The 17757-nt window shown below is 45.2% G+C and overlaps 1 protein-coding gene across 6 annotated transcripts in view; it reads left to right on the forward strand.

The window, feature by feature from the left end:
* Positions 1-17679, forward strand: part of LOC128890969 (uncharacterized) — a 25037-nt gene extending 7358 nt beyond the window's left edge. For all 6 annotated transcript variants that reach the window (XM_054150039.1, XM_054150076.1, XM_054150031.1 and 3 more), the window contains exons 5-17: positions 252-6997; positions 7587-7717; positions 7803-8594; positions 8675-8789; positions 8988-9121; positions 9204-9347; positions 9484-10734; positions 10812-11233; positions 11407-11640; positions 11995-12870; positions 13192-13321; positions 13576-13897; positions 14391-17679. In XM_054150039.1, coding sequence (XP_054006014.1) covers positions 252-6997; positions 7587-7717; positions 7803-8594; positions 8675-8789; positions 8988-9121; positions 9204-9347; positions 9484-10734; positions 10812-11233; positions 11407-11640; positions 11995-12870; positions 13192-13321; positions 13576-13897; positions 14391-16084 — 12991 coding nt within the window. In that variant the 3' untranslated portion in view covers positions 16085-17679. The remainder of the gene's footprint in view (positions 1-251; positions 6998-7586; positions 7718-7802; positions 8595-8674; positions 8790-8987; positions 9122-9203; positions 9348-9483; positions 10735-10811; positions 11234-11406; positions 11641-11994; positions 12871-13191; positions 13322-13575; positions 13898-14390) is intronic.
* Positions 17680-17757: the final 78 nt, after the last annotated feature.

Here is a 17757-nt window from a genome sequence, read left to right on the forward strand (position 1 = left end):
TTGATCTGCACTATTCTTATCTATCTTATCCAATTCGTTGTTCCTCTTTGGAAGTGCCACTCTTCCTTACATGACCATTGTATATATATTATTACCTAATATATACTATGATCATTGTATATATATTATTACCTAAAACAAATTGGCTCAATTAAAAACAAACGACTATAGAACTGTAGAAACTGCTAAAACTCTGTCATGTGTCTAAAAGCATCAAGTGCTCGGTCCATAAACGTCACGACCGCTTTCAGTGGAGCCGAGAACGCTGAGCAAAGCAGGCCGAAGGTCGCGCAAGGAGTCGACGAAGGCCTGAAGAGAAAGGTCCACGAGACGCCAGCCAGCCCAACGCCCCCCGTTAGTCCCGACTCTGGTTCCCAAGTGGCTCCGATAATAATACCCACGGAGCGCAGCACCGACTTCGTGGACGACAGCAAGCCGGCCAGTCCCGACCCCGTCGACACTCTGCCTACGAAAGCTCCCATCATCATACCCACGGAACGTACTACCAATGACATCACTCTGTCCCCGAGCTCGCAGCGCGACACCGGCAAAAGCATCGAGGATGTCTCGTTCACGGAATGGGACATGCTGGAGGAGAACGAGAACCAAGCAGCGCGGAACAAGAACTGGCAGTCCACCGACGTGAAAGCCGCGATTAAATTGGTCGGGAGTAACCTGCCTCAGAAGATAAGCGAGCCTAGAGCTCTCGGTTCGATGCACACCTCTCGACACATACCGACCGTGTCGGTACCTTCCCTAGGAGGCTCCAGAAGGATAACGACGATGCTGGAGAAGGCTCGAATGTTGACGATGGACGCGCCACCTACAGACAGGAGGTCCGAGTCGCCAGCGAACGCGCCTGATGCCAGGCTCAAGTCCCCGGACCCCGAGATTCTGTTCTCCAAGCTGAAGAACACGTCTCCCAGGCTGAAGGAGTCCATCCCAAGGCCCGCCACCAAACCCCCGGCGCCTCTGTTGCTTTCCCCTCCTCCCGTCTCGGAGCCACCTCTGTCTATGGAGGACCTGGCGGAGCTGCTGAACGAGGACGATGGCAAAACGGAGGGCGAGAAGTCCAAGGACGAGGCGAAGAAGGACAAGCAAGATGCGAGCAAGGACCCGAAAGCTTCCAAGTCGACCGGTCTAGCGCAGAAGGACGTCGACAGCGATAGTGAAAAACGCTGGGAGGAGATAGATAGACACATAATCAAACTAACGAGCAGGAAGGTTTTGTTACCCACCCCTCCTTCGCCCTTAGCACCTAAGACAGACACTTCGAAACCGAACGAAACCAAGGGACCACCCGTTAGCTTAATCCACAACTCGAGCACGTTCCCCTTGAGCGTGGAGAAGCCGGTCGTTGAAAATAGAAACCGACCACCCTCGCCGGGTTCCAAGACCCAGCCACGTTACGCGGATAATTACGAGAGACATCCTCGTCAGCAACGCGACGGCCATAGCCACGACAGCATTAAAGAGAAATGTAACCTGATTCACTGTCGACCCTCCGACGAGGACATGCTCCATGGAGGTCCAGCCATCGATGATAGAGCCTCCATGATGTACACAAGACGCCAGAACAACGTTCCTCCAGAGATGTCGCCCAGGATAGAGAGTCAGGAGTTCAGGATGGAAGGCCCCGAGTACTTCAACAGGCAGATGCCCAATCAGGCCCCTCTCTGGCCTCCCATGCACACTCCCGTGAACACCAACGAGTTCGCCCAATGGCCACCGGCCCCAAATTTCAGCGGGATACCGAACACCACCCCTCAACCGTATCAGCACCCCATGGGCATGCACCAAGAGATGTGGAACGTGCCCCCCGCCAGAGAGCCGTTGCTCATGGATCCCTCTCATCCGATAAACGAACCGCTCAGACCCAACCAGTTCCCAGCCGCCATGGCCACAGGCATCAGACCTCTGATGAGCCCCACCGCGCGTCCCCAGGACCTGAACCACATCCCCCGACCCGACGAGATGCCCGCCATCGACGGGCCCAGCCTGTCGACGATACAGCCTCTGATCTCACCCACCAGGTTCCCCGTCGGGCCGCAATGTAGAAATTTCCAAGGAGAGACCAGACCCTACGAGCAGTCGTTCGACAGGAGCTTGGAGTACTCTCACCAGAGGCAGTCCTGGGACCCCCAGGCTGCTGCTAGAGCGAACGAGGTGGCGTACAGGCCGGAGAACGAGGTCACCTGCGGGATCAAAGGACCCACGGATCCCGCGAGGTCGTTCTCGAGACCTAGCACTCCTTGCCCCTGGACCAGGGACAGAGGAGACAGGGGAGGGGCCAGGGGTCGAAGCGCGTACTACAACGAGAGAAACAGAACCGAAGCCAGGAGCGCTTTCAATCGCGATGCTCGTAGAAACGATTGGCCAAGGGAGACCCACAACGAGTGGGACAACTCCAATCGCTTCAGTAGGGATAATAGGAATATATCCGAACGCGATCCGCGTGTACGGGAACATAATGCTGCGAATCAACCTATTAACCCGCTGAAGGACCCCAGTCCCTCTGTCAGGGATCCCCGTCTCGCCAGGGACAAGCACTTCTCTCCTAAAAGCAAGGAAACGTTCAGTGACAGGGACCCTAGGAAACGATCCACTGGCTCCACGTTCTCGCAGACGTTCAGGAAGGCTAAGGAGAAGCCTAAATCTCCTCCCAAGGTACCCGACAGCCACAAGCCGGAGAATATTAAACAACTGGATAAGGCTCTTAAGGAGAAGATGCAGTCGCCTTTGGAGAGCCTCTACGGCGTGATCGATACCAAGGCTAAGACCGCGCAAGGTTACAACCTGCAGAAGTTCAAGATCCCTAAGATCAAGCGCAACGAGTCCTCGGAATCACCCACGTCCAGCCACTGTCCGGAGGAATTTAAAACACCGGAGTGTACGGATAAGGAGGGAGCCAAGAGCGGGAAGGACAAGGAGGACACCACCGCTGAAGTGAGCAGCAGCAGCGACGGGAACCTGATATTGGAAGAGGAGGATTGGAACGAAGGAGGAGGGATCATCTGCGAGAAAAAGGACGAGGAGCCCAAGGAGGAGTATACACCTACCCATATCTACCCCGAGCCCGTGGAAGAAAAGACCGATCCTGTCGTCGAGCCCTACCAGATCACCACTACTTCCCCTAAGTCCTCTTCGAGTACCGAAAAGAAAGAGGAAGCGGAGCCGGAGGGGTCGAAACCAAAGGAAGAGGTGACCCAAGAGTGGATCGAGGCGTTGATCAGGAAGTCCTTCGAGTTCGGAGAGGGGAAGAAGTTCGTCGAGCAAGCAAAGTTCATGCAGAAGCTAGGGGAGGTGTTGCAGGCGAAGAAGCTGAAGAAGATCAAGAAGATCATCGAATCCGAGTCGGAGAGCAGCAGCTCGGAAAAGGAGGGCACGCTGGAGACGAAGAAGCCGCGGGTCAGGAAGAAGCGACGAGTGATCGTCTCCGATAGCTCGGACGACGAGTCCTTGGCTGAAAGGCTGGGGATACTGAGCACCGGAAGCAAGCGAACGAACGAGTCTGTTGAGGATAAAACGCCTAGGGTAGCTAAAAGTAGCGAGGAGCTCGACTCCGCCGATGTCGACTCGTCTAAGAAGAATGTTCTCGAAGAAGACGTTCAGATGGCGCCAACCAGTACCGGGGTACCCAGTACCGGGGTACCGAGTACCGGGGTTCGAGAGGACCCAAAAAGCGAGGAGCTCAACCCAGAAGAGAAGCCAGAAACAGTGGCGCCGGACGGTCAGGAAGATTCCAGGAACGACGAGTCGGCAGAAGACAAGGACAACGCTAACAAGACCCCTAAAGCGAAAGCTAAGAGAAGGAACTCCTTGGAGATGCTCCAGGAGGACATACGGGAGATGTTCATCAGCAACGACGTCGTGTCCGCGACCGGGCATCGACAGTGCCGCGCTCAGAAGGAGGGCCAACAAAGCTCTACTCTTCCCATCCAAACCACTACCTCTAAAAAGGAGGAGCCAGGCAAGCGTTGCCCCGAGGCTACCTCCGACACCGACGAGCCTTGCCATCCAACCCAGCTAACCTCCAAGTCGAAAAAGCCCCCAAAGTCTCGTCCTGAAGAGCAAGTCTCGTCTAGCAAGAAGAGCAAGTCCAAGAAGGAGGCCCAGCGAGTGACTCGTCAACGCACGAAGCAGGTCGATCAGAGCTCCGACAGCGAGGAGGACCAACCTCTGGCGTTGAGAACGGAACTGGCTCAGAGGTGCAACCCGGTGGACGATCAAGACGCGAGCCTGGACGAGCCGGAGAGGAGGAGGCGAAGCAAACGCATCATCAACAAAGAAACCATCAAGGAGCCGCGCGTGTTGGTCGAGAAGGCGGACATCTCTAAATTCGAATGCTCCAAGGTCATGTTCGATAGCTCCTCTGATGAAAGCTTCGGCATCGACGTGTCCGAGCTGGCGGCGGCCGTGGACGTCTCCCTCCGGCCTGACAAATCGGAACCGGAAACGTCCGAGCCAACGGAAAAGAAAAAGGCGAGTTCTCCTAAAAAAGGCAAGAAGAAGCCCGGGGTCGAATTGAACGAGATCAAAGGCGAGGAACTCATCTTAACGGACGAGGAAAGCGTGATGTCCAGTGTTTCCATGACCAGCAGCGTCGCCTCCGCCAGGAAGGCAGCGCCTCTGGCGGTGAAAGCGGATATCGGCAGCAACGAGGAGCTCCTCAGCAATATTTTAATTGGCTTAACGGCATCCAAGTCCGAGGCCATCAAGCAGGAAGCCTTACCGGACAAAGGAAGCGACGCGGATATCGATGAAGACGTTGTCAATGATCACTCTAACGAAACGAGCGCCAAGAAGTCCCTGGGGAAGAAGAAGAAGAAGAAGTGGCAAATGGGGATTCTGTCTAAGAAGAAGAAGAAGAAAAGCGCAGCAATGTCCAAGGACGACTCCGATGCAAAGAATGCCGAAGGGAAGTCTCTGGTTGACGAGGACAAAGACGAAGAGAACAGCTTGTACAACACCACCAACGAGAGTATCACGGAGCACGATGATCAAATGCCTCAACAGAAAAAACATGAAATTACCCATGAAAAGGAGAATGCTTCCACTGTGAAAGGTACCAAAGACTCCGGTAAGGAGTCGCTATTAAAAGAAGACGACAGTGCTACCCTCAATGAAACATCAAAGAACGTTAAGAGTAAAACAAAAGTAAGTAAATCTTTCTACGACCTGGACATAGACAGCCTCGTCGACTACGCGTGGACAGGCCAGGAGAGGTACAAGTGCCTCCTCTGTACCTTCACCGGTAAGAACATCGTCCACCATTACAAAATGAGCCACTCCGGCAGGGAGATCCTTATCTCCAGGCTGAACCCAGCGGACGCCCAACTGGCGATCCGGGACGCCAAGATGAACGACGCGGAGAACACATCCCCGGAACCTTCGACAGAAGAGACGTGCAAGTTCACTTGCAGAATCTGCACGTTCATCACAGAGGGCGCTGCTAAGGTCGCCGTTGAGGCGTTTTATGAACACTGGACAACCCACACCGGGGAGTACAGGTTTCGCTGCAACGGTTGCCTTTATCACGCTGTGGCCAAGTCCTCCATGAAAACTCATTACTATAAAGTTTGTCGTAAATACAAGGACACCTTCAGCGAGGCCATAACCGAAGATGAAATTCCGGACGAAAACTGCGTTTACGGTTACTTGTGCCTCAGCTGCAACTATATACAGCTGAAGAGGTCGAATTTAGAGGAGCATGTTGCACTGTGGCACAAGAACGACTCCAAGGCTGAGATTATTAAGATAAACATGTCCCTTAACGAGGTCAAAAGCGAACCTGTTAGCATCTCGGTTGGAGGGACCGTGAAGGTGGAGGTTCCTCAGGTGGAAACGGACAACCTCGATGAACCTGTAAACGACACTGCAGGTTCGCAGAACGACGAAGGCGTGACAGGGATAGAATTCATCAAGAATACCGAACCTATGGACGTCGATGAGGAGAAAGGAAAAGATGTCGAGTCCAAGGAGAATTCCCTATCGGAGGATAGCAGCAGGAAGGATGATAGCGCAGAGATGGAACTTGAAGGTACCAAGAAGAAGAAGACGACAGAAGGGGAAGGGGACTCGAGTCTTCCAACAGGAAACCTGAGCGTCTTTGTTTGTCCCCCAGAATTAGAGAAAAAGGAGGTGGAGATACAGCTGGAACGTAAGAGGAAGATGCAAGAGGTAGTTCAGAACATCGGCATCAAGATCAAGAAGGACGCAGCCAAGAAAGGTCTTTCCATCATAGACAAGCTGAAAGACAAGATGAAGACGAATGTAGAGGGCGACGAGAACGACTATGACGCGACTCCAAAGTCTCCCAGTCTTACACCGTCTCGAAGCACTGAATTATCTTGCAGTACCCCTTTACCTACTGCTGAAACCTTCGATGCGATCCTCCCCGTGCTCCAAGAGACCCTTGATGATAAACTGTCCGAGAGTTGTACCACAAATTGCGATCCCTTGTTCACGACCGAAGCAGAAGACCCTTTGGCCATATCGGATCAGAAGAAGAACGATGAAAGCGAGGGAGAGACCAGCGATAACGAGAACGCGAGGAGCTCGACTCGCATTTACGAGTCTGATTCGAGTAGCGAGCAGTCTGATGCAGAACTGTCCACAGATGTGAACATGATCTTGAAGGAGACTTCTACCATCAATGCGTCCTCCAAGGATCCAATGATGACTACTATACAGAGGCTCGCTGCCCAGCTTCAAGCTACCAAGCCAATCGAATCTGCTGATGACAGTTCCGTTAAGTCTGGAGAAGCAACCGATAAGTCAGACACAGATCTACCAAAACCACCAGACGTGGTGCCCATAAATAGCATCAAGCAGTTCGTTGGGAAATTGAATAAATTTCATGAGATAGTACCAGAGAATAACGATGATTCCAATCCACCTAAGAACTTCATTAGACTGAGACGATTAAGTGGGGACATGTTGTCTGTATCCACGCCACCTCCTACTACGCAAGAAGAGGAACAGACACCAAGAAATGGTACGTATAAGAGGTGTCTTAGTTATTTTTCTATACTTTACTCGATTATAGTTTGGTAGAAGAATAGAAAATTTAGAGACATTTACTGTTATTCTCTGGTGCTAATATAAATACTGTATTAACCTAAAAACGTAAATTGTTTGAACAGAAATGTTTTACTTACCATTTGAACATGTTGTCCCAAAAGTTTCTTACGTGAGTTTCATTCAATTATTTTCTGTGGCAGTGTTTATATAAATAGACAATCTAATTTCTTAGACATTGATGTTGTAACAGTAATGGAGCAAAATGAATCGTACACAATTCAATAATATAACATTAGACATAAAATATTGTGTATGTATTACTTATTAATAAAATGAAAGAAACTTTTGGGACAACCTAATATATTTCAGTGCAAATAATTTACTTCCTATAACTTTGTTTACTCCCAAGATTGTTTCGCATCTTATAAAATAGTCTTTCTTTATAGTAAATTATATGTTACTTTATATTTATATATATTATATATTTAGATACATAAAAAATATGTATGTTATTATTAGACATATTCAAACTTGCTTTGCACCGTGTACACTTTATTTGATAGACGAACCCAGCAGCCCAACAAAGATGGAAAGTGCACCAGCAGCGGATGGAGAAGAAGAGTGTTCGTTCCTGAAGATTGAGAATGTCGTTAGCCTCGCGCCAACTGCTGCTAGTGGCACTGAGAGTCCCATTGTAAGTCATCGTTGAAACTTTTCGTTGTATTTCATAAGGATCTCCATTCGCAAAAGTTTGCAATTCTTTTGTGATCCTTTTGCAGATAAACGACATTAGAAAAGCAGTGGAGACTTCTACCGTGAAAGGCAAAAGTGGCGTGTCTCTCCTGAAGAAATCCCATTCCCCGCTTATTCTAAAACGATTGAACACCGTGACCATCGCGCAGCCGTTGCCAAAGAATATTCCAATCCAATCCAAGACGATCCAATCGAGTCCGCCAGAGATGGTGAAGCTGATCCCGGTGAAAAATCTCTCCCCTTCTCCGGTTTCCATGGCTGCCGCGCAGATCGCCACGAATTTCATTCCAATAGCTCCTAAATCAAAGATCATACAAGTGGACAATAAGTTATCATTCCCATTGACTGGGAAGACCACAGTGGTGACACCGGTGACCACGCGCACGGTCACCGTGGGAGGATCGTCGCAACCGCCGAATTACAAAATCGTGAAGGTCGTTCGGGGTCCCATTTTGAAAACAAAAGACAATCCTATTATACCTTCGCTTGCGGCGATCAAGCTGAAGTCTATGGACGTTTACAACGCCATGCTGAAACCTGTTAAACTCACTCACCTGTACAAATGCATGGGACGCGACTGTGTGTTCACAACCGATATATTGGAACAGTATCATCAGCACTATAACACGCACGTGGCTTCGATCAAGCCGTACAAAAAGGGCCCGTTCGATTTCCAAAAATGCCCTTACTGTTACATGTCCTTGAAGAATTGGACCCAAATGAAGTCGCACTTGATGGACAAACATGCGCACTGTCGTTATCAGTGCAGCTATTGTTTTTACAGGGCTATCTCGATTTCGTATGTGCAGATACATCAGGTAGAAGAAACGACTTTCTTTGCGATACAATTTCCTTTGTCGATCGGGGTTTTCATATATTTGATGTATTCTCGTTGCAGGCCATTTCTCACCCTGGTCTTCACGATATTTTACTTGGCAAATTGGTCAAGGATGTGCCAGCGAAGGAAGAAATCGATAAATCCGATCTTGTACAACCTTATATATGTCAATATGGTACGATTTGTTATAATATTATTATCTCTTACGTCAGACAATTATTCTCATGCATATGTTACGATATGCAATATGTATCATATTTTGTGCATCTTATAATGTCATTTGCTCTTACGTCAGACAATTATTCGCATGCATGGATGCATGTTATATGTAATCAGTTCGATAACAATTATAAACAACTACGGAATATTTCAGGGGACTGTAAGCAATTCTTCTACGTGCCTGAGTCTTTCGCTGTACATTTGAAATCCAAACATGGGAAAGTAATGTCCAGCTTTAAGTGTCACGTGTGCCATAATTCTTTTGTAAATACCGACCAGTTGCTGATGGTAAATTATTTTTCCTATCGACGATCATGCTTGAATGAATAATCTTTCAATTCTTTTTAACGAAACAATCGATCTCTTTTAGCACTACAAAGTACATGGATTGTACAAGTACCAGTGTCTCTATTGCTTGAGCGGTACGGATACCCTATCCGAAATGCACAGGCATTTAAGCGTGTTCCATTGCAACCGATTACCTCAAACTCTCGAACGATCGCTTTCTCTTCAGGTAGATAACACATGGAATATTTCAAATTATTTTTATTTTAAGAATTACCAGGCCGATCAAGAATTTTTGAGATTCGATTCTTTTAATAAGTTCTTTAGAATTATTCGCGACTATTCTTTTAAACCTTGTATTTCAGACGCAACTAAACAAAGATGTAATCGACCAGCTGATTATAAGGTCGATGGACGATAGTTTTAAGATTGCCGACAGCGACGTGGTCACCAACGATGGAAAGACCACCAAAGATTCGACTCCGAACGATCCAGAAACAACGTCCCAACAGGGTCAGAAGACGTCCTACTCGCAGTTACCCAAAGACGTCAGCATGCTGAACAAAGACGAGAACGAAGCATTGAACAAATCGTTATCCAATTTATTCGGCAGCAACTCGAGCAGCAGTAGCTCTGCCCAACAGGAAGGCACGCTTTCGAAGAACAGCGACGAAAACGTCACGAGTAAACCGTTAAAAAGGATCAAAACTGATCCTGACAGTTCAATGACGTCAACTTCGAGCAAAGAATCCACGAATAAAAATTTGTCGGATTTGCAAGACAAGGTGACCAGTTTTCTCTTCGACAAGAATCCTCTGGAGCCGCTGGAACTACCAGCGGGGACTTTCGATTGCAGCGACGAGTTCATAAACATCAATTTACTCGACAATCCCGACTTTCTGATGAACGTCAATAGTCGTTCGAGCAACGTGTCTTTCGTCAGTAACGAGAACGAAAGCAAGGCAGAGGACAGCGATATCGAAATCGTCGACATCATCAACTCGTACAGCAGTTCCACGAAAGACGTGAAAAGTAAGATCGATGCGACTAAAAAGGATAGCCTCGAAGAGAAGGAAGAGAAGGTGGATACTCGTAGCCAGGAGAGCGACACGAAAGAACAGTCTACCAGCGACGTGGAACATTCGAATGTATCCACGGAAGTTAGCGGAACTAGCGGAACTAGTGGAACTAGTGGAACTAGTGGAACTTTTGCTAGTACTACGAAACCTGATAAACCTTTGACCCTGGACGATATCAAACATACCGGCTTTCAGGGAACGAAATTGTACAGATGCGGCTACGAGACGTGCGACTTTGGCGCGGAGACCCCGTCTCTCTTGAGATCTCACTCGAGCGTGTGCTCTATGGGTGGTCCTGACAAACAGATGAACTGTTCTCACTGTCATAAACGCTTCATGAAGATCGGATTCCTGCTGGAACACTTGAAAGTACACGGACTGAAGCGTTTCGGTTGCGCTCTGTGCAAAGTGAGGCGCACGGTGGGCTATCAAGTGATGGCCCACATGAAGACGAAACATAAAGTCAACAACTGCAAGTTGGTCCCGGCAGACCCGAAGAATCCATCCGTGGACGGGTTGTTCGTCGTTCAGCCTGTTGTGAGTATCATTCTCTTCATAAAATACATAAATATAAATATGTTTCCCTAATAATTATTTCGTCTCCTTCCATACAGTACCAAAGCGGCGAGCGAAAAGGGAAGAAACGTAAAAGCACCAAGTCCTTTTTCGAAAAGGAAATGGAGAAAGGATTAGCGATGGACACCGAGAAATTATCTTTCAGCCCCGACGAAATAGAGTCGCTGCCCCGACAGGCGATATACAATCGCGAGGTGCAATGCGCCATGTGTCCGTACACGACGAAAGTTCGTACGAATATTATAAGACATTTGCAACTTCACGCGAAGGACGAGAGCGTACCTGAAAGCGGGCCCGTGAATCCCGTGCCTTGTTTAGACAAGAAGGAACGAATGTTCGACAAAATGGTGAACTTGGCGAGCAGTTCCCATCAGAACGGACGAATGGGAGGGAAACAGAAGGAAGCTTCTAAAGATAACGAAGACGAATTTATTCCTAAATTCGTGCCCGAGCACAAAAGGCAAGTATCACGTATTTTTAACGTAGCAACCACAATGTGTATGTTCCTTGCAAGGGTGGGAGTGATTTCTTTTTGTCGTACACCGAACGAACCAAATGTTATTTCGTTTGATTTTTCGTCGTTCACTCTTGCACAGTGAATTTAACGATGCAACAACCTTTTCCTTGCGATAGATACGTGTGCGGTGTGGCTGAGTGCAATTATTTAACTGTCGACGAAGCAATGTTAAGGTGTCATTTAAAAGCTTTGCATTCCGAAGAACAATACTTTCGATGTCCCCACTGTCCACAACCACCGCCGGGTCAAGAAGGATTAAACATAGCAATCGATAAAATGGCTGTTCACTTGAAAATGCACGACACGAGACTGTATAAATGTTCTCATTGCAATCACCATCATTACCATAGGTACACAATGATATTTATATATCACGTGCAAACGATGCACGTCTTGAACCATAGAATGTGGAACTTTGATCGTTTTTGAATATCTGATGCACCGTTGTTCTTTATCGAAACGCAACAATTTTAATCTTTCGAGCTTCGAATCTCAACAATTTGAGATTCTAACTCATTCGAAGAGTATATTTGCTATTTAAGAATTGTAGAACGAGCAATCGCGAGTTTATTTTATTTTTTGTATCGTCGACTATGTATCTTCGATGTATCAATTAATACGCTTATCAGATGTTTAAAGAATTCGAGCCCCTCCCTTAGTTCCTTTCCTATTCCGCATAATAATCGGTAAATCATTGACATCAGGCACATTGTGGAAAGGCACTTGACGGACAAGCACCCTGAGAAAAGACCTTTTGTAAAAGTAATTAGGGAGTTGGAGAACACGGATAACAATCAATCTGTACAAGAAGAAGTCGAGGAAGAGCTACCAGATCCTGATGGGAACCATTGGAAATGTAACATTTGCGAATACAAGTGTGTGTATAAAGCAGAGATGGTGACTCACGCTGCGTCTGCTCACGATGAAAAGAACCAGTTCAAGTGCACCCTGTGCTCTTTCAAAACCAGCGGTAAAATCATGTTCGAGCAACACATTAATAACAAACATTCCAATGATCCCAGCGTGGATTTCATTTTGGTATATCAGAGGATAAAGGGCATAAATAAGAGGAACGTAGACAATATCGATCAGAGTGGCCAGGAAGAACCCTTTGACACCACTCCGCTTTGGAGAAGAGACATGCCTCGAATCAGGCACATACGTGGAATTCTTCTGGAAGAGGAGAACGAAACGTCCTCGGAATCTCCTTTAAAAGCAACGAAACGGAAGAGCGACGTAGAGTTATCGACAGTTAAACCGGCCAAGATAAAACCTGGGAAATCGGGATCGTTGGACGACGCGAAACAAACGAAAGAGAAATATAAACGGTCGTTGTCTTGCGACAAAGCGTCAGTGGAATCCGAGAACTCGTGCGAAGCGTCAAACGTTGCTGATAAAACGAAAGAGACGAAAGTTAAAGTAGACGAAGACAACGACTTCAATGATTCCGATGTCGGTAGGTTCGGTCCGTATGGAAAGCCTGAGGGTAACATGTACGTTTGCACTCTGTGCGTTCAATTTAAAAGCAAATATAAACACGACATGAGAGATCATCTTTACAGAGAATTGAACTACGCGAGGTGAGCATTTTTCTATTCGTTAAAACGATATTTATTTAAGGTAGTTTAACTACCTTAACTGTGCGTAATGTGTAGACTGCGGATCTTTATGCAAAATAAAATCTTGGCAAAAAATCTATGTACCTACAAAAATTGAACCTAAATAGGAACTTATTTTACTCTGCAAATATTATAATTCGAACTTTACACTCAATATTTTTTATATTCTTGCATACTGTGTGCATTTTGTAGTTTCTTGCACATTCGAATTCCCTGTAATTGCATAAAAATCCGCAGTCTAGTAATGCGATATTAATAAAGTCAAATTTCATGATATTCCAGGTGGCACTGTAAGGATTGTGGATATCTGTCTGTAAATAGGAATGCTTTGTTAAAACATTTTACAAAACATCACAACGGGGAACGTCCTAACCATGAACCACTGTCACCAGACGACGACATTGAACATTGGGTACGTACAAGTGTAATAAGTATTCGTAAAGGAACCAATTGAAAATAAAACTTTATATATCTATTTTATTAATAAATTTTAGAGGAAGAAATAATTAACCAACATTCCTGCATATTTTTAGAGTAGATTTTGCGTAAATTGAATGTTTATTACTTTCAATGTTAATCTCTTATTTCTTTTCTTATTAGTTTTTATTTTAAATTGGTTGCTGTAAATCGACTTGTTTACTAAACGAACTCGTGCCTTTGACGCAGGTTGGCACATTATTGACGAGGCAAACGCGTATGATAAAAGGACTGCCGGCCACAGAAAAGGCGAGTGGCACAGACGTGACTACCACCGCGTCTGGCAACAGTACGAAAACGTCTATCGGTAAAGCATATCAAACCAGTGGTAGAAAAAGATCGAGGTCCGCGAGCCTCGCCAATAAGGCTTCCGCTTCGCAAGATAGTAACATTCCAAACTCAGATTTCGACGTAGACGCTTTAGACGACAGCAGCAAAGATAACGAAGGGCTTATGGACATGGATGACTTCTCGTTGAAAAAAGAGGAAAACCCAACCGGGTCTGAGAAACGTGAGTAACACTCTGAGTGTCCTCTGAGACGTGTCACCTGGATAACTCGTTCCTTTTTAACACGTTGCTCGCGCTCCAAACCTAAATCAGAAATGTCTGACAGGACTGTTCGTTGAGTAACTAAGAATACATAGAATTATTTACTCTTTGATACTCTCAAGACAGCAATTTAACTCCTGTAGTTAGTTTCACTAGTTTCAACCTAGCAAACGTGTATATATTATTATAATTATACTGCGGAACCTAAATAGGAATTTATTTTATTCTGCAAATATTATAACATAAACTTTACTTTCAATTTTTTTATATTCTTGTATATTGTTTGCATTTCGTAGGTTCTTGCGCACTCAAATTTCCCATAAATGCACAAAGATGCCCAGTCTAATTATAATATATTCCAGCTACAAAAACAAGCGAGTTATTCAGATGACACGGCTTGGGAATGCCCCAACCTTCGATTACTACCAGTAATTAATTATTATATTCCATATAGACGAGCGCAAGGAGTCTCGAGAGAAGCCAGTGGTCTGCAAACACTGCAACATGACCTTCACTCGATGGCGCGGCTTCAAATTACACGTTTTATTGACTCATTTGAAGCGACTCGGATTCATTTGCCCCTACTGCGATCGCAGCACGAATTCCGAAGCGCTGATGCGTCAGCATATTCGATCCAAGCATCCTGGCTGCCCCGAGAAGCTCGTCGAGAATCCAGCCGCTGGTGGGCCGGAATTGACGGACCAGTTCTGGGAAAAGGAGTACGGAATCGTCTTTCCGAGAAGGTCGAAGAAGCGCAAGAGGAAACCGAGCGAAGAGACCATGGACGAGAACGACCAAACCGAGAAGAGATGCAACATCTGCGGCTTCGTTGCTCTGAACTTGGCTGGTCTCAAGGGACACATGAGAGTGCACAGGCCGAAGTCTAAATTCAAGTGTTTCTCTTGTTCCTTCGTCACGTTCTCCAAGTCGGACTTCTGGTCCCACTGGGAACTGAATCATCCCTTCACGCCCTTCAAGCTCGACGAAGCGTTGCTGCCAGACTCGTCTAGCGAATCTGGCACCACGCAGTCCACTAAGAAGAACATGGACGACGATTACAGCGACGACATAGAGGAAGAACAGGTTTCCGATTCGAAGGACGATCAGTTACTTTACAGTTGCTTCTACTGTTCGTTCAACAACAAGTCCTTGGACGTGATTCAAGATCACTGGAACACGGTGCACAAGGACTCGAAATCGTCCAGCGATGCTTCCAAAGCGAAATCGAACTATCCCTTTAGATACAAGGAGGTGCACCTAACGGAGGACTCGTCCAAAGCTCAGTGCTCTAAAACAGAAATAGAGACTCCGTACGAACTGTATTTGCAGCAGTCTAACAGCGATCTGCAAGTGACAGACATATCTGGTGTTACGCAGGAGGGTTGGATCTGCCAGTGGTGCAACGAACTGTGCGACTCAGAGGTCAAAATGAAGAACCATCACAGCATGTTCCACTCCCATCTGCCATTGAACTTCAAGAAAGAAGAGAAGAACAAAGTGCCTAAGGGATACGTCTGTCCCGAGTGCTCCTTCACAACGACTTTCATTAATGTTATGAAGAATCACGTGTCGAGACACATAAATCTGTTCAAGTGTAAATATTGCGACAAAACCTTTGGTTCTCCGGCGCTGGTGTCCACGCACAACGTCGAAGTGCATCCTAAGATGGAATTGAGGATAGAAAGTATACACAATTACGAAGCGTTGCTGGAAAGCATCATGACTAAAGTGAAATGGCAGAAATCCGACATGGATCCCAGCGACGTCGATCAGAAAGACGTCTTAGCGGAGTCCCTGAAGAACCACGCGGTGGCGAAAAAGTCTACGGCCAAGTCCACCGTTCGACCAAGTCAGGTTTCTGTTAAGGTGAAAGCAGTGGCTCGTAAGAGTACGAATCCATATTCGAGGCATCTTTCACAGTCTAAGATTAACGAACAAGCGTCGTCGACAAATAGCAAGCAGTTCTCGTATTATAGGATTCCTAGGGCTCCCGTTAATCTGGGAAAGTTGAACACTTACATGGTGGTCGGTGGGCATAGGATGAAGGTGAATTGTACCACCCTAGCACGGTTGATAAATATCGAACCTAAAGTAATGTTGAGGGACTTGAAGTATATCGACGATATCGCGAAACTTAAGTCGAAATAATTAGTGAAGATTAGGAGACGGAGTTGTTTCTTTCGTAAGGAATGTATCACTCGACATGGAAATTTGTATGAAATTCACTGAGCAGATGAAGCATCGAATAACGTTTAATATGTATTTCTTTTTCGTCAGCTGTTATTTAGTTTCAAGGTGTGAAACCTACTCTCAATCGGATAACCTTAATTAGATTCCTTGGATGATGGATATAGAAAAAGAAAGAACAATTTAATCATTCATTTGAAACATTTTGTTAACTAGGTTGCGAGAACTTATTTTCCATTACAAATTACATCACCTTTTGTAGATTAATTCGCAAAGTATGTTTGTTTATCGACTTCATCTGTTGTTTAAGTTGATCTTAAGCAAACTTTGAGAGTACCTTTCGCCTCTTGAATAGTAGCAGATAAAAATAATACGTGTCTATTATTTTTCAATGCTTTGTCTGTACGCAGTGTTTCATCAAGATCGATGTGTTGTTCCTTGGTAGCATTATTACAAGCACCGATAAACGCTTTACGTTTCAATTAGGATTTCATTTAACATCACAATTATTTATTGTATGACCATTACCAGTATAATGCTTAATGAAGTAATTAGGTATAACCAAAGTAAGACTCGGTATCATATTATGCTTTCTTTGCAAAGTTATACTCGAACACCTGAACTTTTATCAAATTTATAATTTGATTGTTGTAAAAACATACGTAAGGAGACGGTCACGATCATATTCCATAATTTAACGATTCTCGTATATTTTTCTTTAGCGAAAATTTTGAAATCGATTACATTTGAAATCAAAACAGTACTCGTATCATGGACATTGTAAATATTTTTGAAGGCAGTGATATCCGCTAGTTAGATGAATCGCAAAGGGAAATGTTAAATTTATTTATTTTGGAATATGTAAAATTTCAGGGTGTATAGATCGTACCTTTTTGTTTCACGATTAATGACACGTAGATAGTATTCTTTTCGAGCAAGTACTTACGCATAATGTCGAAAAGAAGCGACAAGTTTCAGCAACTTTGGTTATACGTTAAATCATGTAACGAGCTACTTATGTTAACTGAGAAGTGATTGATACCAAACACGTATCGTAAAGGATACAAATTTTGTAAGAATAACGTGCGCGTACGTCTGTGATTTAAATGTAAAGTTCTTTACTTATCGATGCTAAATAATTATTAGCAATTATAATAATATAGCTAGGATTCGCGAGAATAGTATCATTCATAACGTTAATAATAATATTCACAAATGTTTCCATTGCGTAAAATTGATAGTGCTTCGAACGGCGTAACTACGAGCATCGATAAACCTGAAAAATCGTACGTTAAAACTTGCATCGTACACGTAGCATATAAATCTTTATTTACAACCGCATAATTTCTATCCGACGTTCTTAAATTGATTCTTTAATATCGAGTATGACACGTTGAACAGGAAAAAGATTTGTATGAAAGAAAAAAAAGAAAAAGAACAAGACTGAAGTGCATCATGTAAGTTATAATAGGCAAATATTTAGTTCGTAGACAATTGTAAATATCGTGTAACATAAAATTTCACATAAATATTTTTGATTTTTATAAGAAAATCGATCGTCGCAACTGTAATTCTTCCTAATGTGGTCCTCATCACATTAAGAATTTTTTTTATCAAGGTAATTCGTGGTTTAT

Source organism: Hylaeus anthracinus, unplaced genomic scaffold (genome assembly GCF_026225885.1).
Source record: "Hylaeus anthracinus isolate JK02 unplaced genomic scaffold, UHH_iyHylAnth1.0_haploid 0, whole genome shotgun sequence".
Taxonomy (NCBI): domain Eukaryota; kingdom Metazoa; phylum Arthropoda; class Insecta; order Hymenoptera; family Colletidae; genus Hylaeus; species Hylaeus anthracinus.